Here is a 22,963-nt window from a genome sequence, read left to right on the forward strand (position 1 = left end):
GGGGCCGGATGCGGCCCATCGAAGCCATTTATCCGGCCCCCACAGAACAAGGGCAGAAGGGGGTTGGGCTAAATGACCCAAGGGGTCTCTTCTTCTCTTACAACCATTATTATTATTATTATTATTATTATTATTATTATTATTATTATTATTATTAACATTGAGGCTGGGTGGCCATCTGTCAGGGGTGCTTTGCTTGTGCTTTCGGTGCACAAAGGCAGAAGGGGGTTGGACTAAATGGCCCAAGGGGTCTCTTCCAACCCTCTTCTTTATTATTGTTGTTGTTGTTGTTATTAGTATTAGTATACATATATACAATATAATTTACAATAATATATAGTATTATAATATATTGAATATGCATATAATATTAATATTATTTTGTAATACAATATAATACTAATAATACAATATAATAATATTAATTATATATTATATATTAAATGTAATATTACTAATAATATTACAATATATTTATATGGTACACTATAGTAATTGATTGCCAGTATTGTGTTATGCTAATAATATAATGTATGTAAATTTAATTTGTAAGCCACTCTGAGTCCCCTTCGGGGTGAGAAGTGCGGGATATAAATGTATTAAATAAATAAATTGTATTCATTATTATTGCTCGGTGGCCAACTATAGTCCGGCCCTCCAACGGTCCGAAGGATCTTGAACTGGCCCCCTGTTTAAAAAGTTTGGGGACCCCTGGAGTAAACTATACATCTATTTTTGGGTTAAAAATGATTATCAAATCAATTCAATTAATAATTCGAAGAGATTGGCCAGAGTCCTAAAATCAAAACAAGCTAGAAACAGAATACTTAAGTTGAAAGATGATAGAGGACATTTGAGATCTACAGATGAGGAAATCAGGGAGATTATGGCTCATTACTATGAAAAACTTTACGAAGGTAAAGAGTCAATCAAACAAGTAGGCCTCTTGGAAAAAATAATAAATTCACAGGCAAAATCTAATCTAAATAGTACAATAACTAAAACAGAAATTGAACAAACAATAGAAAGTCTAAAAATAAATTCATCACCTGGGCCAGATGGCTTTACAACAAACTTTTATAAAATATTTAAGGACGATATTACCCCCAACCTTGTTACACTGTTTAATGAAATAATGGAGAAACAAAATGTACCAAATACCTGGAAATTTTCTGAAATTCTCACAATCCTAAAACCAAATAAGGATGAAACCGATCCTAACTCTTATAGACCAATATCCCTAAGCAATGTGGACTACAAAATATTTACTAAAATATTAGCAAAAAGACTGAGAGATATAATACCGGATATAATTAACGAAGATCAATACGGATTTGTAAAAAACAGGAAATTAGCGGACCCTATAAGGAATATTTTGAACATTTTGAACCATGCCACAGAAAAAAAATCTAAAGTACTTATATTAAAATTGGACTTTTGCAAAGCATTCGACTCAATAGATCACAAATATTTGAACAGACTCTGCGAGGAATGTAATATGGGGGGGAAAGTGTGCAAGGTAATAAAAGAACTATATAGTGAAAACAAAGCAACTATCTCAGTAAATGGGACACAAACCAGACAAATAAATATTAATAGAGGAACTAAACAAGGATGCCCCCTTTCCCCGGCCCTATTTTCATTAGCCATTGAACCCTTAGCAAACTTAGTAAGGAATAACCCGGTCATTAAAGGCTATAAGGTGGGCAAGGAAGACATTAAGATTAATTTATATGCTGATGATGTTATGATAATTTTAGGGGAGGTGGAGGAATCACTACAATCATTAGTCAAAACAGTTAAAGACTTTGGAAAAACTTCAGGCCTCACAATAAATTTAGGCAAATCAGAGATATTACACAAAAATTTAACATGGGAAGAGCTCAAGAAGGTTCAAAACATTATGGGAGTAAAATTGGGGAAAAAGAAGATGAAATACCTAGGAGTGGATATACCAAAAAACATCAACAATATCATACAAATGAACTATAATCACCTATGGAAAAATATAAGCAAACAAATTATTACATGGGGAAAGAAATTCCGAGACATATCTACAAGGCTAAAAATCTATAAGATGAAGATCTTGCCCAAATTTTTATTCTTGTTCCAAACCCTCCCGGTGAATATTCCTACCAATTTGTTGAAGAAGTGGGATAACTCTATCAAACAATGGGTAGTGGGAGGAAACAAAAATAGAATTGCCAACTTTTTATACTATAGTAAACAAGAAATGGGTGGTTGGGGAGCTCCCTCGTTGGGAATATACTACGAGGCAAGCCAGTTAGCGAGGCTATTAGAATTCGAATTGGAAGGGTCAAAAAAATGGGTACAAATAGAAAAGGAAGCAAATAATTGGCAAAGGGGAACATTATTGGGAGAGAGAATTGATAGAAAAGACTTAAAGAATTTAAAAGCGGGCCCTTGTTTTTCAATGTTGTTAATCTGGAAAAAATGGCAAAATAAATTACAAATAAATAAAATTGACCCTTTCCCACTAGAAACATTGGAAAATAAGGATAAGACATTCACAAATCTAATTAGGGCACTGAAGGAAAACGGTTTCAAAAGGATTGGGGACATCATGAATCCCAAAGGAGAAATACTAAAGTGGGATAAAATAAAAGATAAATGTGGTCAAGGGAACTGGATAGCATGGTTAGGTCTGTCCAGTAAAGCCCAGGCCATGAAAAGAAGAGAAGTAGTTGAAACCCCACTGGATAGAATAATTAAAAGGAAAATAGAAATAGATAAAGGAATAACTGGGCTATTGTATGATGTACTAATCACATTAATTTACAATACAAAAATAACCATTATAAATAATTGGAAACAGGAAAAAAACTTCACTGAGAAATTAATTGGGACTTGGATTGACAATATTCATAAAATTAAGCATATAAGGATTAAAGAAACACAAAGGAAAATAATATCTAAATGGTATAGAACCCCACTCCAAGTAGCACATATAACGGGAAATACTTCAAATAAGTGTTGGCATAACTGTGGGGAAATAGGTACATTTTCCCACATGTGGTGGGACTGTAGAAAAATTCAGAACTTCTATAGAAAAATAAGAAAAATAATGGAAGAAATAATAGGGAAAGAATTAATATGGGACAAAGCTAGATACATGTCTCTCACAGTAAAGGTAAGGGAAGATAACAATAATTGGACAGAGATTCTAAAATATATGACAGCCGCAATACAAGCCACGATAACCCGAGGATGGAGGGATGATACAAAATGGGATGTAGAAACCTGGTGGGCTTATATATCAGAATATATAATTAACGATTTCATCATTCAAAAGAAAAATATATATACAAATAGCCTAAAAGATCAAGACTGGTTAAGGAAATGGACTGTTCTAATTGATAAAATAGACGGAGACGAAAGATACCGCACCTTGAACCAGGCGTTCCACACGATTAAACTGATGTATTGACAATTTTGAAGGGCTGTTCCAGGGGGTGGGGGGTATGGGGGGAGGGTGGGGGTGGAGGGTGATACATTTCTAAGAACTGTTTAAAATGTCATTTAAGAAATAGTTACCTTTGGAACAATGTATACTGAAATAAGTTATGTATGGCAAAAATAGTTAATTGTTAATTGTTATGATGTATCAAAAAGAAAATTAAAAAAAAACCCAAAAAAAACTATACATCTATTTTTGGCAATTAATTTACATTAATTAAGTTCTACTCAATGGAATAAATTATCTTTCTACCCAGTTCCATATCTCATTAAAGCTCTACCCAGATTATCTCCATAAGAGTCCATGCTGTTATAACAGTTATGTTCAAGTAAAGTATCTCTGAACATTTGAGACCTCCTCTGCCATATCCAATAAAAGAAGAAGACCAAAGGAAGAGGAGAATTAAAGGTGGAAAAACATATAGCCCAGCAAAAGAGAAGTTAAAATATAAATTAAGAGCTGGGTTCAGGGAGCAATTGAAGAAGAATGGAATCTCTTAGCTTTTCCTCTTCTTGCTTATTCCTTCCTTTTACTTTTCCCCTGCTCCCCCAGATGTGGTAGTAGTCGCCTGCAGAGATAATGATGAAAAATGTTGGAACATGCATCTTAACATTGGAGGGTTACACAATTTCCCTGTTTTAATATAACTTTAATAATATTTAATTAGCAATTTGTTAAAAAGTAAGTGAACAGTATACAGTATCCGTAAGAAAGAAATTTTATGATACCTAATTTGCTTGAAGTGAAAATTTATTCTCAGGTTAGCTGCTGACTAAAAGGTTGGCAGTTCGAATCCAGGGAGCGGCGTGAGCTCCCGCTATTAGCCCCAGTTTCTGCCAACCTAGTAGTTTGAAAACTTGCAAATGTGGGTAGATCAATAGGTACCGCTCCGACGGGAAGTCATGCTGGCCACATTACCTTAGAAATTGAGATGAGCACTAAACCCCAGAGTCGGACACAACTAGACTTAATGTCAGGGGAAACCTTTACCTTACCTTTATCTAGACTTATTGATGTGATCATTCACACTTAATTTGGCAGAAATCCAAAAAACACTTTAATATGAAAAGTCTCACTGAAATTTAGTATTCTTATCTGGGACTGTGATTTCTGATGTGAAACTCTTGGTCATCATCCAGTTTAACAGTTTTTGTATGTTTACTTGATTTCTTTTGCTTTTTAATCTCGGTATTGTCTGTTTCATTCCAGCTCTTTTATCTAGCAGCAAACCTCAGTAAAGATTTAAATACAGCATGTGGTTTGATGAGCCAGTTGAAAAAGGGAACTTTTGAACTGAAAAAATAAAATCACCTGATCCACTGGGTAAAAGTGATTTTACCCAGACAACTTTTCACCATTGATATTCTGTGCAAACCAATCCCAAAAGCAAGTGTCATAATTTGGTTGTTACCTCTTCAAATGTCGGAATTTGATAGTCACTCCTTCATTTTAGCTTTTCTTGTGTAAGCAAAAACTTATGCTACAGTGCTTTAAAGTAGCAACTATAGAAGCCAGTCATTATTGGTATAGAAAAATACCCATCTGTTTTTCCAAATGAAATCTAAGAACTTGGGAAGCTGATTTTAGTTTGGACATTGGCAATGGGAAAGAGGTTGAAACCCATTTCTGCTAGTGTGGTCACAGTATGGATTGGCACTTGAGCTGCATACTTGTATAGAAATCTAATGAGACGGGAAATTCAGTCAGTGGGAACAACAGTATCTCATCTAATGATTCTTAAAATGTCTTCAGAATTTTTAAGAAATAAGGATACGGTCTAGATTTTATTTTGGATGTTGGGAATGTTTATCAAATTGCCACGTATTGAAACATTTCCATAATATTCATTTCCTTCGCAGTCATCTTATTTTAGTACCTAAAAGAACAGATTGTACTGTTCCGTTTAAATTCTGTCAGTTAAATTTAGCAGTACTGTGCATTACAGACTAGAGATTAGTGTTTTGAAAATTAACTAGAAACAGATTAAGTCTCAAAAGACTACACGGTTCAGACACAACACAAATGACTGATACTGCATGTATATCATTCAAAGCATATTTTGAATGTGCTAGCCCCAAAAGTTAGTTTTGGTTTTTTTGGTTTTTGTTATTTTGCTAATTGCAAGATATAAAGCCAGGAATGATCATTATTAACCATTTTGTCAATTCAGTACGGGGTTTTGCATATGCTTAACAAATCGGTTTAGGAACTGGGCAAATTAAGAATCGTTATTTAAACATTCAGAGAAATAGGGCAAACCAATTTAACACACCTGTCCTGAAAAACTCACTACATATCGTCAGAGAGAAATAACAAGTGCCAAACAAAAATGCTTGGCATAATCCCAGCTGTCTGACTGAGTCCAAATACAAATCTTCCACAGTGATTCAGAAGATCTGGACTTCAGAAAAAAAAAATAGCTCCATAATTTACAAGGAACTACAGATGTATTCATAAAAGCTCAGGAGGTGCCAGGAGCAGTGTTATCTATTCTACTGCTAATCAACTTTTGAATTGCTTCTGCAAAATGTACACTAGTGGTAAGAACAATTCTGTTAAAATCATTCCACTCTGTTGTCATGAACACAGAGTTGTTATCCTGGTACTATTCTGTGTGTTTTGCATTTTTTAAAAATCACATATGCCCCATTCCTTGTATTCTGATCTTTCCATATCTATGGAGATAGAAGGGTTGGCACAAGCATTTAAAACAATTCAAAACAATCTCAACATAAACAGAACAAAGAAAAACTGAAGATGAAATTGGACCCACTGAACATCATTTGGACTGGAACTAAACTACCTTTACTGAGTCTGACACTGCTTTGTGAACAACAAAAAAGTGTCCCAGTGAGATCAAAGTTAACATCAGTTGGGCCAAATCATAGAAGACCAGTATTACAATACCCACAACGTGTTACTTTCACGGCCATGGAAGTGAAATGGCCATGAACAAGGAAAATCTCTTAGGGAGGTATATTCATAGAAAATTGCCTTGATGTCACAAGCTGTTTGGAGTTTCAAATGCCATCCAATACCATGAACTCAGGAATACAGGCCGTCAGAGGAATTGTTTTAAAACAGATATGGATTCTTTATGTTTCAGATAGTAATTCACTTGTCCTAAAGAACAGCACTATACAAAGCACATGGCATTAATCAGAAGGATATGTTATCAGGCTTGTGCATTGCTGATGAGTTGAAATGAAACTAGCCACTTGATAATCAGATGACAAAGATGTATCAAGCACTTTTAAACTGTGTACCTGTTGCATTAGAAGAGAAGTGTTTAGGATATGTTACTTACCTAATTCCAGAGCTGAATACCACCAGTCTACAGTCAATTTTAGGCTTATTGGTCCACAACCAACCCATTTTAGTATCTGCATAGTAGATACAGTCTTGTCGAGTGCATTCATAGAGACGGTAAACAAAATCGAGAACACATAGAATAACATTCTGTGATGCCCCAGTTTAATAGCCATGGGGATGAGTAGGTAGGAATAGAAGCTCTGTTAGCAATGTATTTTTACCCCATCATGTAGGGCCAGTCTAGTTGGATGCCATACTTAATGTCATCCAAATACTCAGAGAAATCCCGAACTCAATCTCCTCCCCATCTTTATCCCATAGCCAATAATCTGTTACAGCTCTAAATGAGAATGAAATTGGTTCAGATAATCTCCTTTCAGTAAAATAGAGATATAAACTAAACACTTTTACCCCTGAAAGCAATATTTGCAATAGGGTGGTGGATTTCACAGACCTCCATGTCCAAGGGGATCCTGTTTAGTAGAAGCCACATTCCCCACATTTTTCAAATTAGTAAGTACAACCTCATGAGGTTGTAAAGCATTTATGTCTGGAACTATTCAGCTAATCCATCACTGCTAGATATTATCATTCTAAATGACAAAGTGTTGAATGTATATATAAGTAGATGGCTTGATTCAGATGTCTTGTTCACATCATCAAGTTACAGCCATTGGAACTGATCCTAAAGTTCTTGAATGGATGGTACCCTGGAATTGATGTTACTCTGGGTCTAAACAGTGTTATAACTTCAGATCCTAAGAAAATTGAATTTCTGTTGTACTTGGTTAATAACTGCAGAAGTTCATTTATAGTTGTATGTTTCATTTAATAACAGTGTTAAAATGTATATTCCTCCCATATCCCCAGTTTCAAATATTATGTATAACTAAAAAGTTTTCTTAAACATTGCTTTTACAAAATAGGACGTTTTGTTATTTAATACATTGCAAAGTAATAGAAAGTCACGAATTCATAACTATTTATATACAATCTGTTGACTTTTCAGAGGCTATTTTGATCCATGCTAATCTTGGTTTTATGTATGTGGTTTTGTAGAAGTCTGCTGTTTGTACCAAGTCACAGTTCACACAGAAATATAATTTTTCTCTATGACAGCTGGATTTTGTATGGCTAAACTCACTATGCTTGAAGGGTTTAAAAAAAAAAACTAAGGTCCATTGTCAATTTGATTTTCATGACTAATTCAGAAATTGGAACATTTCCTGCAAAATCTTGATTTTGTTAAGTTGAGATAATATTTGTTAAGACCAAAGAGCAGATTTAAAAAAAATTAACTTACAGAAAGAATCCAAACTACGTGAATGGTGTTTTTCCACACTTTGATCAACTATGGATTGTGGCTGTGTTAACTATCAGAGGCCAAATGCACATGAAAGGAGTTTAGATTGAGTCCTGTTTTTGCTGCACTTGTATTTTGTGTGTATTGTAGGGCCCTCTATTTCAAATGCCTTTGTCTTTATGTTTCAATATTTTGGTCATCACATACTGAGTTCTTTTTATCATAGAGCTCTAAGGGATTGGATCATAGGATTAGGCTGGTGTCCAAAATCTTCGTAGTGAGGAAAAACTTATTTTCCACCCATATCTTGACCTTTCTTCAAAAAGCTAATAAAAGGATTTATGTCTGTTTTGGTATTTTATCTTCATGAACAGAATGAATAATGCTAAAGCCCACCCTGAAATTATGACTCAGTACAAGAGCACTAGGTGTTACGTTGTTTTTTTTTAGTTGCATTAATAGATAGCTAGATTTGAAGTACAGTACTTCTAAATCACAATATCCTAAACAGAAACTTGAACATATATTGATTTTTGTCTTTATTATAACAGGATTTGTTGAACTTCATGTTTGTGTGGACATGGGTTTTCATTTTGAGGACATGGGGGGCACATTTCTGTCAAAAAAGGAAGGCTGTTTCAGTTTTATGCCAACAAAACATATAAACGGGATGTATTTTGCTACTCTGAAAATGTTTTAATCTCTAGTAAATGTACAAGAATAGAATACCACTGTCATCTATATCCTTTTTTACAAAAGTTCAACTTCGTTCTTTGCCTAAAATGCTAATAAGGTTCAATAAGGTTCAATCATTACAAAAGGAAATTAAATAATAATTCCTAATTTTAATTTGCTTCATAACAATAGTGATATATTAAATATTAAATCCCATTTCCTCCATATTCTCATTTCTCCAAACGTCTACATCTTATTAAAAGAAAGTTCTACTAATTTTCAAAACCCACAAACACTGTCTCCTCTCTCCTCTTTGGTAAAAAAAAAAAGGGGGGGGGGGAGAATTTCCAGTCCCTTTTTAAAAGTATATTATGACTTTTATTAATGTACATAATTTACCCATCTCTTCTTGTAATGTGTTCTTCTGCTATTGAACACACAACAATCTTGCTACTTTCTTGATGTGTCTCTTTTTGATCACTTGTCTGTCCCAGGAAAACAGTTCTGATTTTAACTGCATTTTTAGCCTAGAATTGTTTTTCTTCTTCACATGTCCACCACATATGATAAAATGTTTTTTGTGATGAAGCCTTTTATACAATTTAGCAATTTTTCTGACACCAAATACCAATAATATAAAAGGTGAAGGTTTCCCCTGACATTAAGTCCAGTCATGTCTGACTCTGGGGGTTGGTGCTCATCTCCATTTCTAAGCCAAAGAGCCGGCATTGTCCGTAGACACCTCCAAGGTCATGTGGCTGGCATGACTGCATGGAGCGCCGTTACCTTCCGACCGGAGCGATACCTATTGATCTACTCACATTGGCATGTTTTCGAACTGCTAGGTTGTCAGGAGGTGGAGCTAACAGCGGCCGCTCATGCTGCTCCTGGGGCTTGAACCTGGGACCTTTTGGTCTCCAGCTCAGTGCTGTAATGCACTTCGCCACCGGGGCTCTTTATAATAATATATAATTTTGTACAATTTCTCCTTTAAGTCATAGCATAAATCTGAGTCCCTGTCTCCACATTTTCCTATTGGTCCATCATTATACTACACATTTTGTCCCCATTTTAACATACACCCAGTGTCTTCTTATTTTAAGAACATTTTATACATTTTACAATCAAATGTTCATCATCTGTACATAACTACACTTCAAATTCAGTTTGAAAGGCTATTTCTTTATTTCTTTTCTTTATTTTCACCCTACCTTTCTTCCAATATAGCGATACAATGTGTAAGCCCATATTACTTTTTATCCATTGTAGGATGTAATTTACCTAGATCTCCTTTTTGTTTGGAACTTTGTAAAACTCTAAATCTTATTTTTGTCTTCTTCCCTTATAAATATGATGTTATATAATTCATTTCACCATTTCCCAAATGGCACATCTTTTGTCAAAATCGATATTTGGAAAAGAAACAACATTTTTGGCAAAACTCTCCATTAAACATAAAATTACATTATGATTTTACAAATTAAGCACCAAAACAACATGTTTTACAAAAAATTGACAGAAAAAGCAGTTCAATACACAGCCATGTTATGTATTTTTTTAAATTAATAATAATGAATAATTACTGTATTTACGAATTTAGCACCAAAACATTGCAACATTTACTACAAAAACAATGACTGCTAAAAGGCAGACTGCCTTGGATAATACAGAACCTTGGATAAGTGAAGCTTGGATAAGTGAGACTCTATTGTATCATTCCAATACTTGAATAGCTCTGGCTGGAATTATAAAATGAGAACTTTGGACTTTTTCACACAACCATATATAACCCATAAGATCAAGCCAGAAAATCCCACAATATCTTCTTTGAACTGGGTTATTGGAGTCCACACTGCCATAGATTCCAGTTCAAATTAGAAAATGTGGGGTTTTATTCAGCTGTGTGGAAGGGGCCTTAAGATTAAATTCTTCAAGCTGACATCATCATATGTTGAGGAAATACAACTACTGTGGAGATTAATAGATTCTATATTGAAGAGAGAAGGAACATAATAATAGATCTCGTTTGCTGTGTCATAACAATGTCTTTGTGTCAATAACAAACAAATAAATAAATACATAAATACATCTTTATTTATATCCCACTTTTCTCCCTCTGTCACGACCCAGGCTGCAGAGCACCAATAACCATACACAGAGGCCAGAATCTATCTAATATCTTTATTAAGGAAATATATAAAGTTAGTAAAAGCAAGTGTATGAAATAGTTCAGAAGTAGACCTTTCAGGAAAGGTCAAAATTAGTCCCAAGAAGCAATGTCCAATATGAAATATTAAGGTCCAAAGTTGTAATCCAATAACCGAAACACTCACTTTGCCAGGCAAAGTGAGGGGAGATGACAAGGTCCTTTAGTCCATGAACTTGAGCAAGGCTAGGAAATAACTTGAAACAAGGCTTGATACAAGGCAACAAGGCACGGGGAGCGAGAACAAGATCCGTGGAATTACTTGGCAAAATCCGGAAGACAAGGCAAGGCTGAGTCCTGGAAAACAAGGCAAGGTCCGTGGAGGTAAACAAGGCTGGAAACGGGAACGAAGGCTTGGAAACGGAGCGAAGGCTTGGAATCAGGAACAAGGCTTGAAACAGGAACGAGGCTTGGAAACGGAGCGCGCTGTCCACACACAACTTACTCCAGTAGCTGACGAATTGACTCCGCAAGATGCCTTTGTGGGTAAAACACCTAAATAGGGTCTAGTTTTCCCACCAAGAGCAGTTCTCTGGGGAACTAGAAACGAAAGCTAATCTCTGAGTCCAGATGCATGACTCCTTAAGGTTTCCCATGGAAAGCAGGCTTAATCAGCTGAATTCTTAGCAGCTATCCTAGCACTCCTACGAGAGGCCGCTTGAACTGCTCTCTGATGTTTACAAAACTCGTGGCGAGAAAACACAGGAGATTTAGACTCAGGGCTTGTTTGACAGATTTCTGGAAGACAAATCTCTTGCAGGTGCAAGGTTCCCAAATCTGGCTGGGAAGGTTCCAATTCTGACTGAGACGGTGAAAAACCCAAGTTCTCCTCTTCATCTGGGACTACAGTGCCATGAACGGGACTACATGGCCCATGACTCATCACACCCTCACAGGACACAAAGCGGCTTACTACATATTTAAATCAAGAAAACAACAATCCAAATACATTGATAAAAAGTATAAAACATCATAAAAACATGTAGTTTTAATTATTTTTCAGACTCTCATTAATAAATTCCTTTACTGGCGTTCTCACTAGTTGCAGTTTCTGTATAGCCTGCTTTGTTTGTCCTCCAAATTGTTTTGTCAAGTTTATGAAGAAAAAATCTGCTTAGGTTCATATTTTATAAATTGTCAAGGACTGTTTTAATGGCTACTTGGACTTTGCAGGAAATAATAGAAAAGACATATCTGAGACAAGGTTATTTTACAGAGGTTACCTTAATACAGAATAATTTGACTAGCAGTACAAAAAGAAACAATTTCTCAGTTAAAAACAACAGCAGCAGTTCCTATGAGCACATTTTCGTGCTACTTTTTCTGAATAACCTTTTAAGTCATGGTTTTGTATTGTCTTTTGTTTAAAAGTAGAGCTATTTTGACTATAAAATGAGAAAACCCTTTTTTACCTATTCTGTAGAATAAAAGAATGAACCTTGTTCACTGAATTTGCAGTAGCACTTCACTTTCAGTAGACTTAATGTGGTCAGGAGAGAGGAGTCCCTTATGATATTACCGTGTCAATGGTCAATCAATGGATCTCTTTCACTTGGGCAGTTGCTCATTTGGTGCTTGCAGACATTGTGTGAATCCCAAGCTTCTGCTTGTCCTGCAAACAGTGTGTTTGTGAGTCCTTTGTTCATTCCCTTCTATGTTCTAAGCACTAAAATGAGAAGCTAGCATTTAACTACAGCATCCTATTCTGCTTGGAACATTGGGTGTGGGATCCAGTTATCCACCTCAAAATTGTTCCTTGTCTTTTCTAAATTACAGAGAAATATATAATGGGGATGAAGTCCCTCCATATATATTTTTTTAGTTTTGCAGATTTGATAAAAATGTTATCTGGGAATCTCTGGTTTTCAAATGTGACTCTATGGTCAACTTCCTCTAGTCATGCTGGAGGACCTAGAAATATCTAAAGAGATCTCCTCTCTAGGAATCTGTATTTCCTCCAGTGACCAGCTTTCAGCTTCCTCTTTGTTATGTAGTTTCTGGTCATTTCTGATTTATGGTAATCTTAAGGCAAATCTTCTATGGGTTTTTTTTGGGGGGGGGGGGGGAGTTTTATTTGCAAGGGGCTTGCCTTTGCCTTCATGTGAAGGTGAGGAACTGTGACCTGACCAAAGACACCAAATGGGTTTCCATGGCTGACAGGTGATTCTTTAAGTGCTCAAACCGCTAACAACAACAACAACTCTATTTTTATATCCCGCCTCCATCTCCCCGAAGGGACTCGGGGTGGCTTACATGGGGACAAGCCCGATCCACCAAAGGTAAAACCAAACATAGATTAAAACATATCTCAATAGAATCAACAACATTACAACAAGACAATAACATAAAAACAGCATCATCAACAGTCAATAGTCTGAGCAGTAATGGGTACTGAAATTCTGAGGAAAGGAATTGTGCAATCGAATTTCAGAACAGGGCTGGTGGAAAAAATTGCAAGGGTCAATAATAAATTAGAAGTAAAAGAGCAATGTCAGTTTAAAACACTAAACTTATAGGAGGAAGGACAGGGATAAAGTGTGGGAACTGCTGGTAGATATAGTTGGGGGCCGAATATCATGAGAACTGCTTAATTGAAAGCACAGCGGAACATCCACGTTTCTAGCTCTTTGCGGAATGTGGACAGTGTGGGTGCCTGTCTAAACTCCCTGGGGAGAGAGTTCCAAAGCCAGGGGGCCACCACAGAGGAGGTTACACCATATTGGCTCTAGCCAGAAGTAATTATAGGGAATGAAAAATGTTTATCTTGGTGTACAAATTATTCCTTTAATGTAATGCCTGCTTTTTATTTCCATGTTACAAATCGATGACTTTTGTTTATTTTCATTGTCTCAATTGCTATGTGTTTGTCAAGTACAATGCTACATTGCAACAAATACCTAAACTTCAAATGTGTTTTGAAACAAGTTATGCTCCCTGTCTCAACATCACCAAACATGGTATAAAGTTTAGCTTTTGAGCCAGCTAATTGTGGAAAATAGAAAGTCTGCGGATGTTGATCTTCGGTAGTCTCCTTTCTACTACAGCTGCTGTTGCCATTGTTTTTAGCCAATTCAAATTGTATTTTATTGTAGTTGTTGTTTGAAGACCTATTTTTAAATGCACATGTCTCAACTATCTCACTAGAAAATGGACAATTTGAAAATAGCAAATTTCTTTTATTTTCTTTTTCTAAACCAACAATGAATAGCTTGGTAGAATCCAAAGAAATCCATTCTATCTCTGCTGGGGAATTATTATGAAATCTTTTCTCCAGTAGTAGATTGTCAACGCTATTTTAAGCATATGTTTCAGTAGAGATGGATATAATTTTATGAAAAACACATGCTTTCCATGCAGAAATTCAATCCTTGACTGCTATAGTTAAAAAGTGGCAGCTAATAAAATCTTGGTAAGATTCTGGAGTCGGAACCAGCACGGTGCAGTGGTTTTGAGTTACCTAAGTAACAGTATACATCAAATGCCGCCAAAAACTTCCATTTCAACATGTGATGTTATGGGTCAGATGGATGGATAGCAAAGCAAATGGCACAAATCAGGTGTTTTACAGGTAGAAATGATAAAGATTGAAAATATGCTGGGAGCCACAAGGAAAGGAGCTGTTCTGGCATTGGTCAGTACTTTGTCTCCTTTCTCTAGTATGGAGATTCTGTTCGATCAAAGTTTAATCCACCAAAGGAAGGAGCTCTTCTGTCCATGAAGCCTTAACTTTGAATGCAATCCAAAATGTTTAGGTAGTAAAAATTAAATCACTCAATAAAATGTTTCATTGGATTGTTGTCCAGCTTTGGAAATATGTCACTCTTTAATATTTGTAGCTTTTATCTATGTTTTCTTACATATACACACCCTTATATATGATTGAATTTATAAGATGCCTGAAGGCTTATCCATTGTGTAATATTTTTATATTTCACTGTTTACCCTTCATTACTGGTCTTCTAAGCCCTTTTTTGCTATGATATTTTTTATCATGAACCATTCTGGCACAGGCTTCTTTTCTTTTTATTTGCTTTCTATCAGATATATAATTATAAATTAAAAATTAAAAGGGGCAATATTAGGAAAACTACATTGCAACAAATCATTGTACATTTGTGTTTTTGCTTTAATCCACAGGAAAGATGTCCAGTGACCGTGCTTTGAGGAAACAACAACAACTCAACAATTTGGTGGCTTTAGTGGCAAAACTGGCTAAACCTGGAGACATAGTTGTTGATTTTTGCAGTGGCGGGGTAATGTATTTATTTTCTTTAAAAAGCTGTTCCTCAAAAGTTGTTTTTTATTTCTTCAAGTCCGACCGTGCATGGTCAACATGTAGGCCCGAGGCAAGCACATTTGAATTTGATTTGCTTTCAAGACCTCTGTCAATATTCCGTTGAATAATTTGCTGTAAAATCAGGAGCCTGTATGAGCAGTAAGATTTATAACTGCATTTTCTTCTGGTTTGAACAGGGCCATGTTGGAATTGTTGTTGCTCACATACTACCATCTTGCCAGGTAAGTTGTTAACAACATAAAGATACAAACATCCTCTCTTCAAAATCAATGTAATAAACTTACATTAGTATAAGATAACATAGTGGCAGCTTTTCAATCTCCAATGTGAACCAATGGGAGAGGATAAAATTGTAGATCTTATGCGAAATCCAAATCTTGCCACTGTTGATATCCTACCCTTCTTTGCATAAATATATTACTGAGCCCAGTTGGACATGGGAATTGTTTTAGTTAGTTAAATAATAATAATTGTCGTACAGGATAAGCGAATGTATCTATTGCAGACATGGACAAACTAAGGCCCAGGGGCCAGAAGGGCATTTACCTTAGGTCCTTCTCATTTCCCCTGTCGTTTTGGCACAAGGATACGGAGGCTCACTTATGCCACAAGGTTGGGGGAGGAAGGCATGCAGCAGCTGAGCCCTCGGCCACCGCATGTCTCATCCTCCTGCCAGCATAAAGACGGTGCGAGCAGCCCCAGCCTTATGCGCAAGGATGGCATGTGGTGGTTGAGAGCCTTCCGGAGCACTCTCAGATGCCACCTGACTTGCCCTCCTCCTGGCATAATGCCAAGAGGACAGCCCAAGGATCGGGAGAAGAGGATCGGGGCATGCAGCCCTGTCCTTATGCTGGGAGCACAACCTGAGGATGACCCAGGTCCTGCTCCGCCCTGTCCCCCACCTTCTCCTGGGCCCTACCCCTCATGGGCCCACCTCATCCAACGTGCAAACGGCCCCCCTCTCTTCTGGCCTGGCCCTCTTGGCCAGCCTGCAATGCAGCCCCAAGGCAAAAGGGTTTGCGCATGCCTGATCTATTGACACAGAGATCATGCTCATATTATTGTATCTCAACTTCCATCGAGGCCAGTAATACATAAGTCCAAAGGGCTGTCAGCTGTGGGTTTATTTCTGGACACAGTTCATTATGCAAGTTATGACTTGTAAAGCTTTGTTAGATTTAGTACCAAACTGTTTTCTCTCAGGAACCTTTCCTTTCTAAGATATTTAGGGGGAGGGCCATCTCTTATTTCTGCACCGTTGGAAGTGCATTTGATATGCATGTCAGACAAGACTTTCTAAATCAGGGGTCCCCAAACTAAGGCCCGGGGGCTGGATGCGGCCCATCGAAGCCATTTATCCGGCCCCCATGGCACAAGGGCAGAAGGGGGTTGGGCTAAATGACCCAAGAGGTCTCTTCTTCTCTTACAATCCTTATTATTATTATTATTATTATTATTATTATTATTATTATTATTATTATTATTAACATTGAGGCTGGGTGGCCATCTGTCAGGGGTGCTTTGCTTGTGCTTTCGGCGCACAAAGGCAGAAAGGGATAGGACTAAATAGCCCAAGGGGTCTCTTCCAAAACTCTTTTTAATTATTATTGTTTTTGTTATTATTATTAATTATTATTGCTCGGTGGCCAACTATAGTCTGGCCCTCCAACGGTCCGAAGGATCATGAACTGGCCCCCTGTTTAAAAAGTTTGGGGACCCCTGTTCTAAATGGTCTGTTCCCAATCTCTGATATGACTGTCCAGGCCAGATATGCATAGGTGGTAATTTTGCAATGCTATGCACTTAGTTGGGTGACTGTTCCTAGCTATTGGCTGTATTAACTGAGTTCAGCAATAGCTAGAAGACCACATAATTGCCAGCCTGATTTATGAAGCTAAGCAAGATTTTTTGTTTTGGTTTTGGGGGGTTGGGTTTGGTTAAATTCTAGGTGATTTGTCTGAGTGTCCAGTATCATAAGAGTTCAGTACAAAAGCTGGCTATCATCTAAATATCATTGTTATTCCTTTTTGTGGCTCAGTATCAGAGAAAACCATAATTTTCTCAAAGTGAACAATCCTATCACAATTCATTAAACAAAACCTTAATCATCTCCCAGTTTGAAACGACATTGGCAAATCCTGCTTTTTTCCTTGGATACAAAGGTTTTATGTGAAAGTACTTTGATGTCATTACTGACTTATAAACGATCAGAACATGAGTTTTCTGCTTATCCGAGGAGCCTCAGATATCTGTATTAAGTTTTAGGGAGATTTTCTCTAGGAAATTTGAGTCAATCACATTCAAGTCTACAAGTGAACATGAAAAGTTGGCTATCTTCCAAATACTTGAAAATGAACCACAGAGATCTGTTTTCCAGATTCTTCTGGGAACTGCAGTATGGCAGAATTGTGTTAATGAGGCTTAATGTCATAAATGTCCTTGTGGAAAATTTGATGTGAGAGACACCTATGTGATAATTAGCAAACATATTTGCTGTTTCATGCTTCTGCAAGACCTAAGTGGATACATGTAATATGGTTATTTGAGTCTATCCTGTGAGAAAGGTGGGAGATACGTCAAATAAATATACAGTCAAAAATAGGCTTGTGCAATTTGCCAGAACCACAATCCATTTCTGTTATCTGAATTTCGTCAGACCCACGGATCCATTTTACTTAAACCTCCTGAAAACGGCCGCTGTCTGAAAAGCCATTTTTGGTTTGTAGCCGAAAAATGTGGCTAAATCCAGCCCATTGATGGCAATGGGGGGTTTCTAGGCTACCTTTCCTGTTATTTTTAGGGCTATCTGGATGAAAATGGCCGTACTTGGAGGACACATCTACCACTATTATCCCACCAAGTTTCATAACGTTTGGGTCTTCCCCTGATTTTTAGGAATTTATTTTCTTTCTAGAAATAAAATTTCCTTTAAAAATTCCCAAAAAGTTATCCCTGCTGGCCCCACCTGTAACTTCTCCAGGAGCAGCAGCAGGGCACCATTCCCTCCTGCCAAATGTCAAAGATGCAGACTTTCATATCACACAGCCCAGTATTACACTTTCTTTACTAATAAAAAAAAACAACAGCAGCAACTTCTTCCAAAGCTTTTGCATTTCTTGTTCTCGCAACATACTGGAAGAGGCCAAGAGCCCACCATCCTCAAGCAAGCAAGCAGAATGTTCCATTATTAGAAAACACTCCTGTATGTAGTGTGGGAAATTAGCCATATTTGGCAAAAAACAACAACAACAATGTTTTTGGAGCATATTATTTTATGTCTTAGCGGTTCAAAGCAGGTCATCAGCTTCACTGATTCAGAAAGGGAAAGATAGGCAGTCCCAAAAAAGAGGAATGGATGAGCTCAGGGACAAGAGGAGAAGAATGACTTCAGGCCAGGCAGGCAGATAGCTGGCAACTGGAGAAGATGGGGACTGGGGCTGTTGCCTGTGGCTGGCTGATTGCTTGGCCGGCTGGCCAGCTGTGCACCCACCCCATAAGTTAACCGCAACCCTCCAAACAAGGGAAAGGTACCAGCAGGAAAATCTAAAAAAATCAAATAAGAAAATTAGATTCAATGCCAATCGAAAAGCTAAAGCTACGGGTGGCATGGCAATCTGACTGCAGCAATCGAAGCACCTCTTTCTAGAGCCAGGATGCAACTGAGCAATAGAGACTCTCGCCCCATTAAATACACACAGCTTGCATAAGACACATCATGGCTTTCTTCTATTCTGATTGGCCCAACAGGCAGGGCTCCCAGGGAAACCCCACGCGTTGTGTAATCCTGAATAGAAACCAAAGGTAGCTGCAACGAGCAGCTGCGTGATACATTTCGCTCGGAAAAAAGATGCCAGCAGAGCCCTTGCCGTTATAGCCGTCCAAATAAGCCAAAACAGTCGAAGGCCAACATCCAAAACGAATCTATGCACAAGCCTTAGTCAATAACTAAATACAGAATCCTGTATTCTGTTTCACAATAGCAATTGCATATGGATGTTAAGTACTGAGAACTATGGTAAGAAGATAATGTATCCTCCTGTGTTGACAATAGGAATGAAATCCTTTTTGCACTAAGACAGTGTCATGAGTATACTGCTCAATCAGCACCAGGCTACAAGCTCCTATCATAGCAAAGGCATTTTTTTTTTTTTTAGAATAGAGGAGGGCAATATGGTTGGGGCTACTTATAGTGCTTTATGTCATGTTTGAACATCATACTCTAAGATCAGTATACTATTTCATGAGGAAAGCAGTCAAGCTGGACAGATCTGCTCTATCAGATGTGGACAAACATCCAGTGTTATTTCTTTTGGCTCAAAGATAAGAATAGGAAGGATTTAAATTTTATTAATATTTATTACAATTAATTTCTGCTTGAAAACATTGCATACTTTTCTCTTCTGAAGTGAAGATTTTTAATTCAAAAAAATTTGATCACACCTAACAGATGTTTTACTGTAGGTAGTACTCGTGGAAAATAAAGAGCTGTCACTGGTCCGTGCTAAAGAAAGGAGTGATGAACTAGGATTAAACAATGTTTGGTTCCTCCAGGCAAATATGGACTATTTTAAAGGTGTCTTTAATATTGGGGTAAGTGATCTTGAAACTATAATTTCATTTTAAAAAAGAAAACATTAGTTGAACTGATAGAGGCAGACTTCCCACAAAAATATATCTACCCCCTTGAAAATGCTGCACAGGCTGCTATGGGGTGGCTATGGTGAAGAGAACAGCAGATCCCCAAAATATGATAGAGTACGTCTGCATGATTTTTCATTAATTCCCCCCATCAACATTACAGCAGATCTCATTCAGCTGGGTCGCATAGCACCCTTTGTAGCAGTTTGGGTCACCAAAAAGCCTACTGTTAGGAAAGAGGGGAAGTCTTGCATCAACCGAACCTGCATCTGAATTCAGCCTAATGGCATCAAGTACTATTTAATATATGGCAGCTGCATTCTTCTTTGTGGTCTCTCTGACACAGACATACAGATCTTGCACCTGTACGGAATATCATTCAAAACATTCTCAAGCTGAGTAGCTTTCTGGCAGACTTACTTTCCCCACTTTCATCATTCATGTTCGGGTAGACCTAGCTACTTGCCTCAGTTCACTTTTGTCCTCTGTGTGGGTGGCAGCATTGGAAATATTCTCCAGCTGTAATTGAGTGCCACATAGCCAGTTGCCATTGTCTTTGTGGTTAATATTTTTGTTCATCTTAGTTTATTTTTCTTTTTTTAACTGTCATTAGTCAACTTCTTTATCTATTAAAGCCACTCTTTGATAGTTGGAACTCTTATGGCAAACTGCTTGGTTAGATGGACACTCTTGGTTCCTTTTTGGTTTCAACACGGGTCACAAGATCTAGATGTCCATTCTACTGTGGTTTCATGAAGTAGGAATTGTAAATGGCATTTCCCACCTCCATTTATATGCTTGAAAAATTGCTGATCAGGTGATCCATAACCAGCCTCATAATAAGCTTCTGCTTTCATTTATTAAAATCTGTTATTCACAAAAGAATAATATCCAATAATAAATACAATATGGATGTTGGGACTTTAGAAAGCATTTAAATGCCTTATTCCATAATCTTGGAACTTGCTTCAGAATCACCATCCATATCAACCATATACCAATAAAAACTTAGAAATTGTCTCAATCTTCCATTACTCAGCATGTGTAACTATGAATCCCCAAAGTCCCTGTGCAACCAATTCCTGGAAGATTATCACTCCATCAGTCTAGCATCCATATGACACTTTTGAATATCTTCAAAAGGAAAAGATGCAAAAGAATTCTGAAAAACAACTGAAGATTTCCTCTGACCATATTGTATCTTCAGTTGTTGGACGTTTGCCTTATTCTGTGCTTTTGCTTCAGTCCCCAATCTTAAGATGCCACATCAAATGCCCTCCCAGTTTCTGTAGAGTTACTGTACTGACAGAATCATAGATCTCCTATTTCCGTATTGGAAGAGCTTGCAATGGCTGCAGGGATACTCTTCCTTGCATTAGTATTTATGAAAGATCATAGACGTGTATCTACACTATTTTTTTCTAAAGCTCACAGACAAGCATTTCTGAAGATCAGTGTGGCATGACATTCAGCTGATGGTGCTTCAGAAGTCATGTCAACAGCTGTACCATTAAGATGACATGCTTAACTTTCATCATTGGGCATTACAGACGCCAGTAGATCCTGCACTGAAGACTTACCATTTGACAGTACCATTCAAGATACTCCAGCTCTTGATTAGGACCTCTTCTGTGGTTCCGCAAATAGTCATCTGAAGAAGCACCTATCTGAAGTAGCAATTTAAGTAGACACAGTATTGTTCACATTCCTAAAAAAAAAAAATCTTCCAGCTCTTGAAAACATCTTTGACTCCTCAGATTATCATGGCTATCAGTTTGGTTAGCTTTGTCAGACAGCATTGTTATCTGCGGATCTGCTACTAAGCCATGTCAATTGCAATAGAATTCAAAACGATCTTGACAGACTAGAGAGATGGGCCGAAACTAACAAAATGAAGTTCAACAGGGACAAATACAAGATACTTCACTTCGGCAGAAAAAATGGAAATCAAAGATACAGAATGGGGGACGCCTGGCTTGACAGCAGTGTGTGCGAAAAAGACCTTGGAGTCCTCGTGGACAACAAGTTAAACATGAGCCAACAATGTGATGCGGCTGCTAAAAAAGCCAATGGGATTCTGGCCTGCATCAATAGGGGAATAGCGTCTAGATCCAGGGAAGTTATGCTCCCCCTCTATTCTGCCTTGGTCAGACCACACCTGGAATACTGTGTCCAATTTTGGGCACCACAGTTGAAGGGAGATGTTGACAAGCTGGAAAGTGTCCAGAGGAGGGCGACTAAAATGATTAAGGATCTGGAGAACAAGCCCTATGAGGAGCGGCTTAAAGAGCTGGGCATGTTTAGCCTGCAGAAGAGAAGGCTGAGAGGAGACATGATAGCCATGTACAAATATGTGAAGGGAAGTCATAGGGAAGAGGGAGCAAGCTTGTTTTCTGCTGCCCTGCAGACTAGGACACGGAACAATGGCTTCAAACTACAGGAAAGGAGATTCCACCTGAACATCAGGAAGAACTTCCTCACTGTGAGAGCTGTTCGACAGTGGAACTCTCTCCCCGGGGCCGTGGTGGAGGCTCCTTCCTTGGAGGCTTTTAAGCAGAGGCTGGATGGCCATCTGTCGGGGGTGCTTTGAATGCGATTTCCTGCTTCTTAGCAGGGGGTTGGACTAGATGGCCCATGTGGTCTCTTCCAACTCTACTATTCTATGATTCTATGATTCTATGAAAACCTTTGTCTCTTATCCAGAAGTTTCTAGTTTCTTCTTTTACTAATTTATGTCCTGAAAAACAGGGAAGTCTTTGCCCTGTGTTGTATCTGGGGAACATATGTCATCAGAGAAAATTAAAGCAGTTTTGCATGGTAACTAATTCCATTTTACCACTCTCTGTAAGAAGAAACTACTGTGGTTTACTGCCATAGATCCCAAAATTCTAATAGTATAATCCATTTATGTCATTGAAGCTAGGTTAGAGTCATCATGGGAACCCCTCTTTACTAGTTCAAGGTGCTTCTTTTCAGCTATGAGTATGGCTCCATCATTGCTTTCCTTCCATCAACAAGCAAAAACCTTGGTCTATTCATGCTGTGTGATGCTGT

The 22,963-nt window shown here is 37.6% G+C and overlaps 1 protein-coding gene across 2 annotated transcripts in view; it reads left to right on the forward strand.

Annotated features, from left to right (window-relative positions):
* gstcd (glutathione S-transferase C-terminal domain containing) overlaps positions 1 to 22,963 on the forward strand; it is a 52,083-nt gene that overhangs the window by 19,591 nt on the left and 9,529 nt on the right. Inside the window, exons 6-8 of one of the 2 annotated variants that reach the window (XM_008119196.3) lie at positions 15,112 to 15,227; positions 15,448 to 15,492; positions 19,733 to 19,861. In XM_008119196.3, the coding sequence (XP_008117403.2) occupies positions 15,112 to 15,227; positions 15,448 to 15,492; positions 19,733 to 19,861 (290 nt within the window). The remainder of the gene's footprint in view (positions 1 to 15,111; positions 15,228 to 15,447; positions 15,493 to 19,732; positions 19,862 to 22,963) is intronic. The other variant, XM_003226391.4, reaches the window with a different exon arrangement.

Source organism: Anolis carolinensis, chromosome 5, assembly GCF_035594765.1.
Source record: "Anolis carolinensis isolate JA03-04 chromosome 5, rAnoCar3.1.pri, whole genome shotgun sequence".
Lineage (NCBI taxonomy): Eukaryota > Metazoa > Chordata > Lepidosauria > Squamata > Dactyloidae > Anolis > Anolis carolinensis.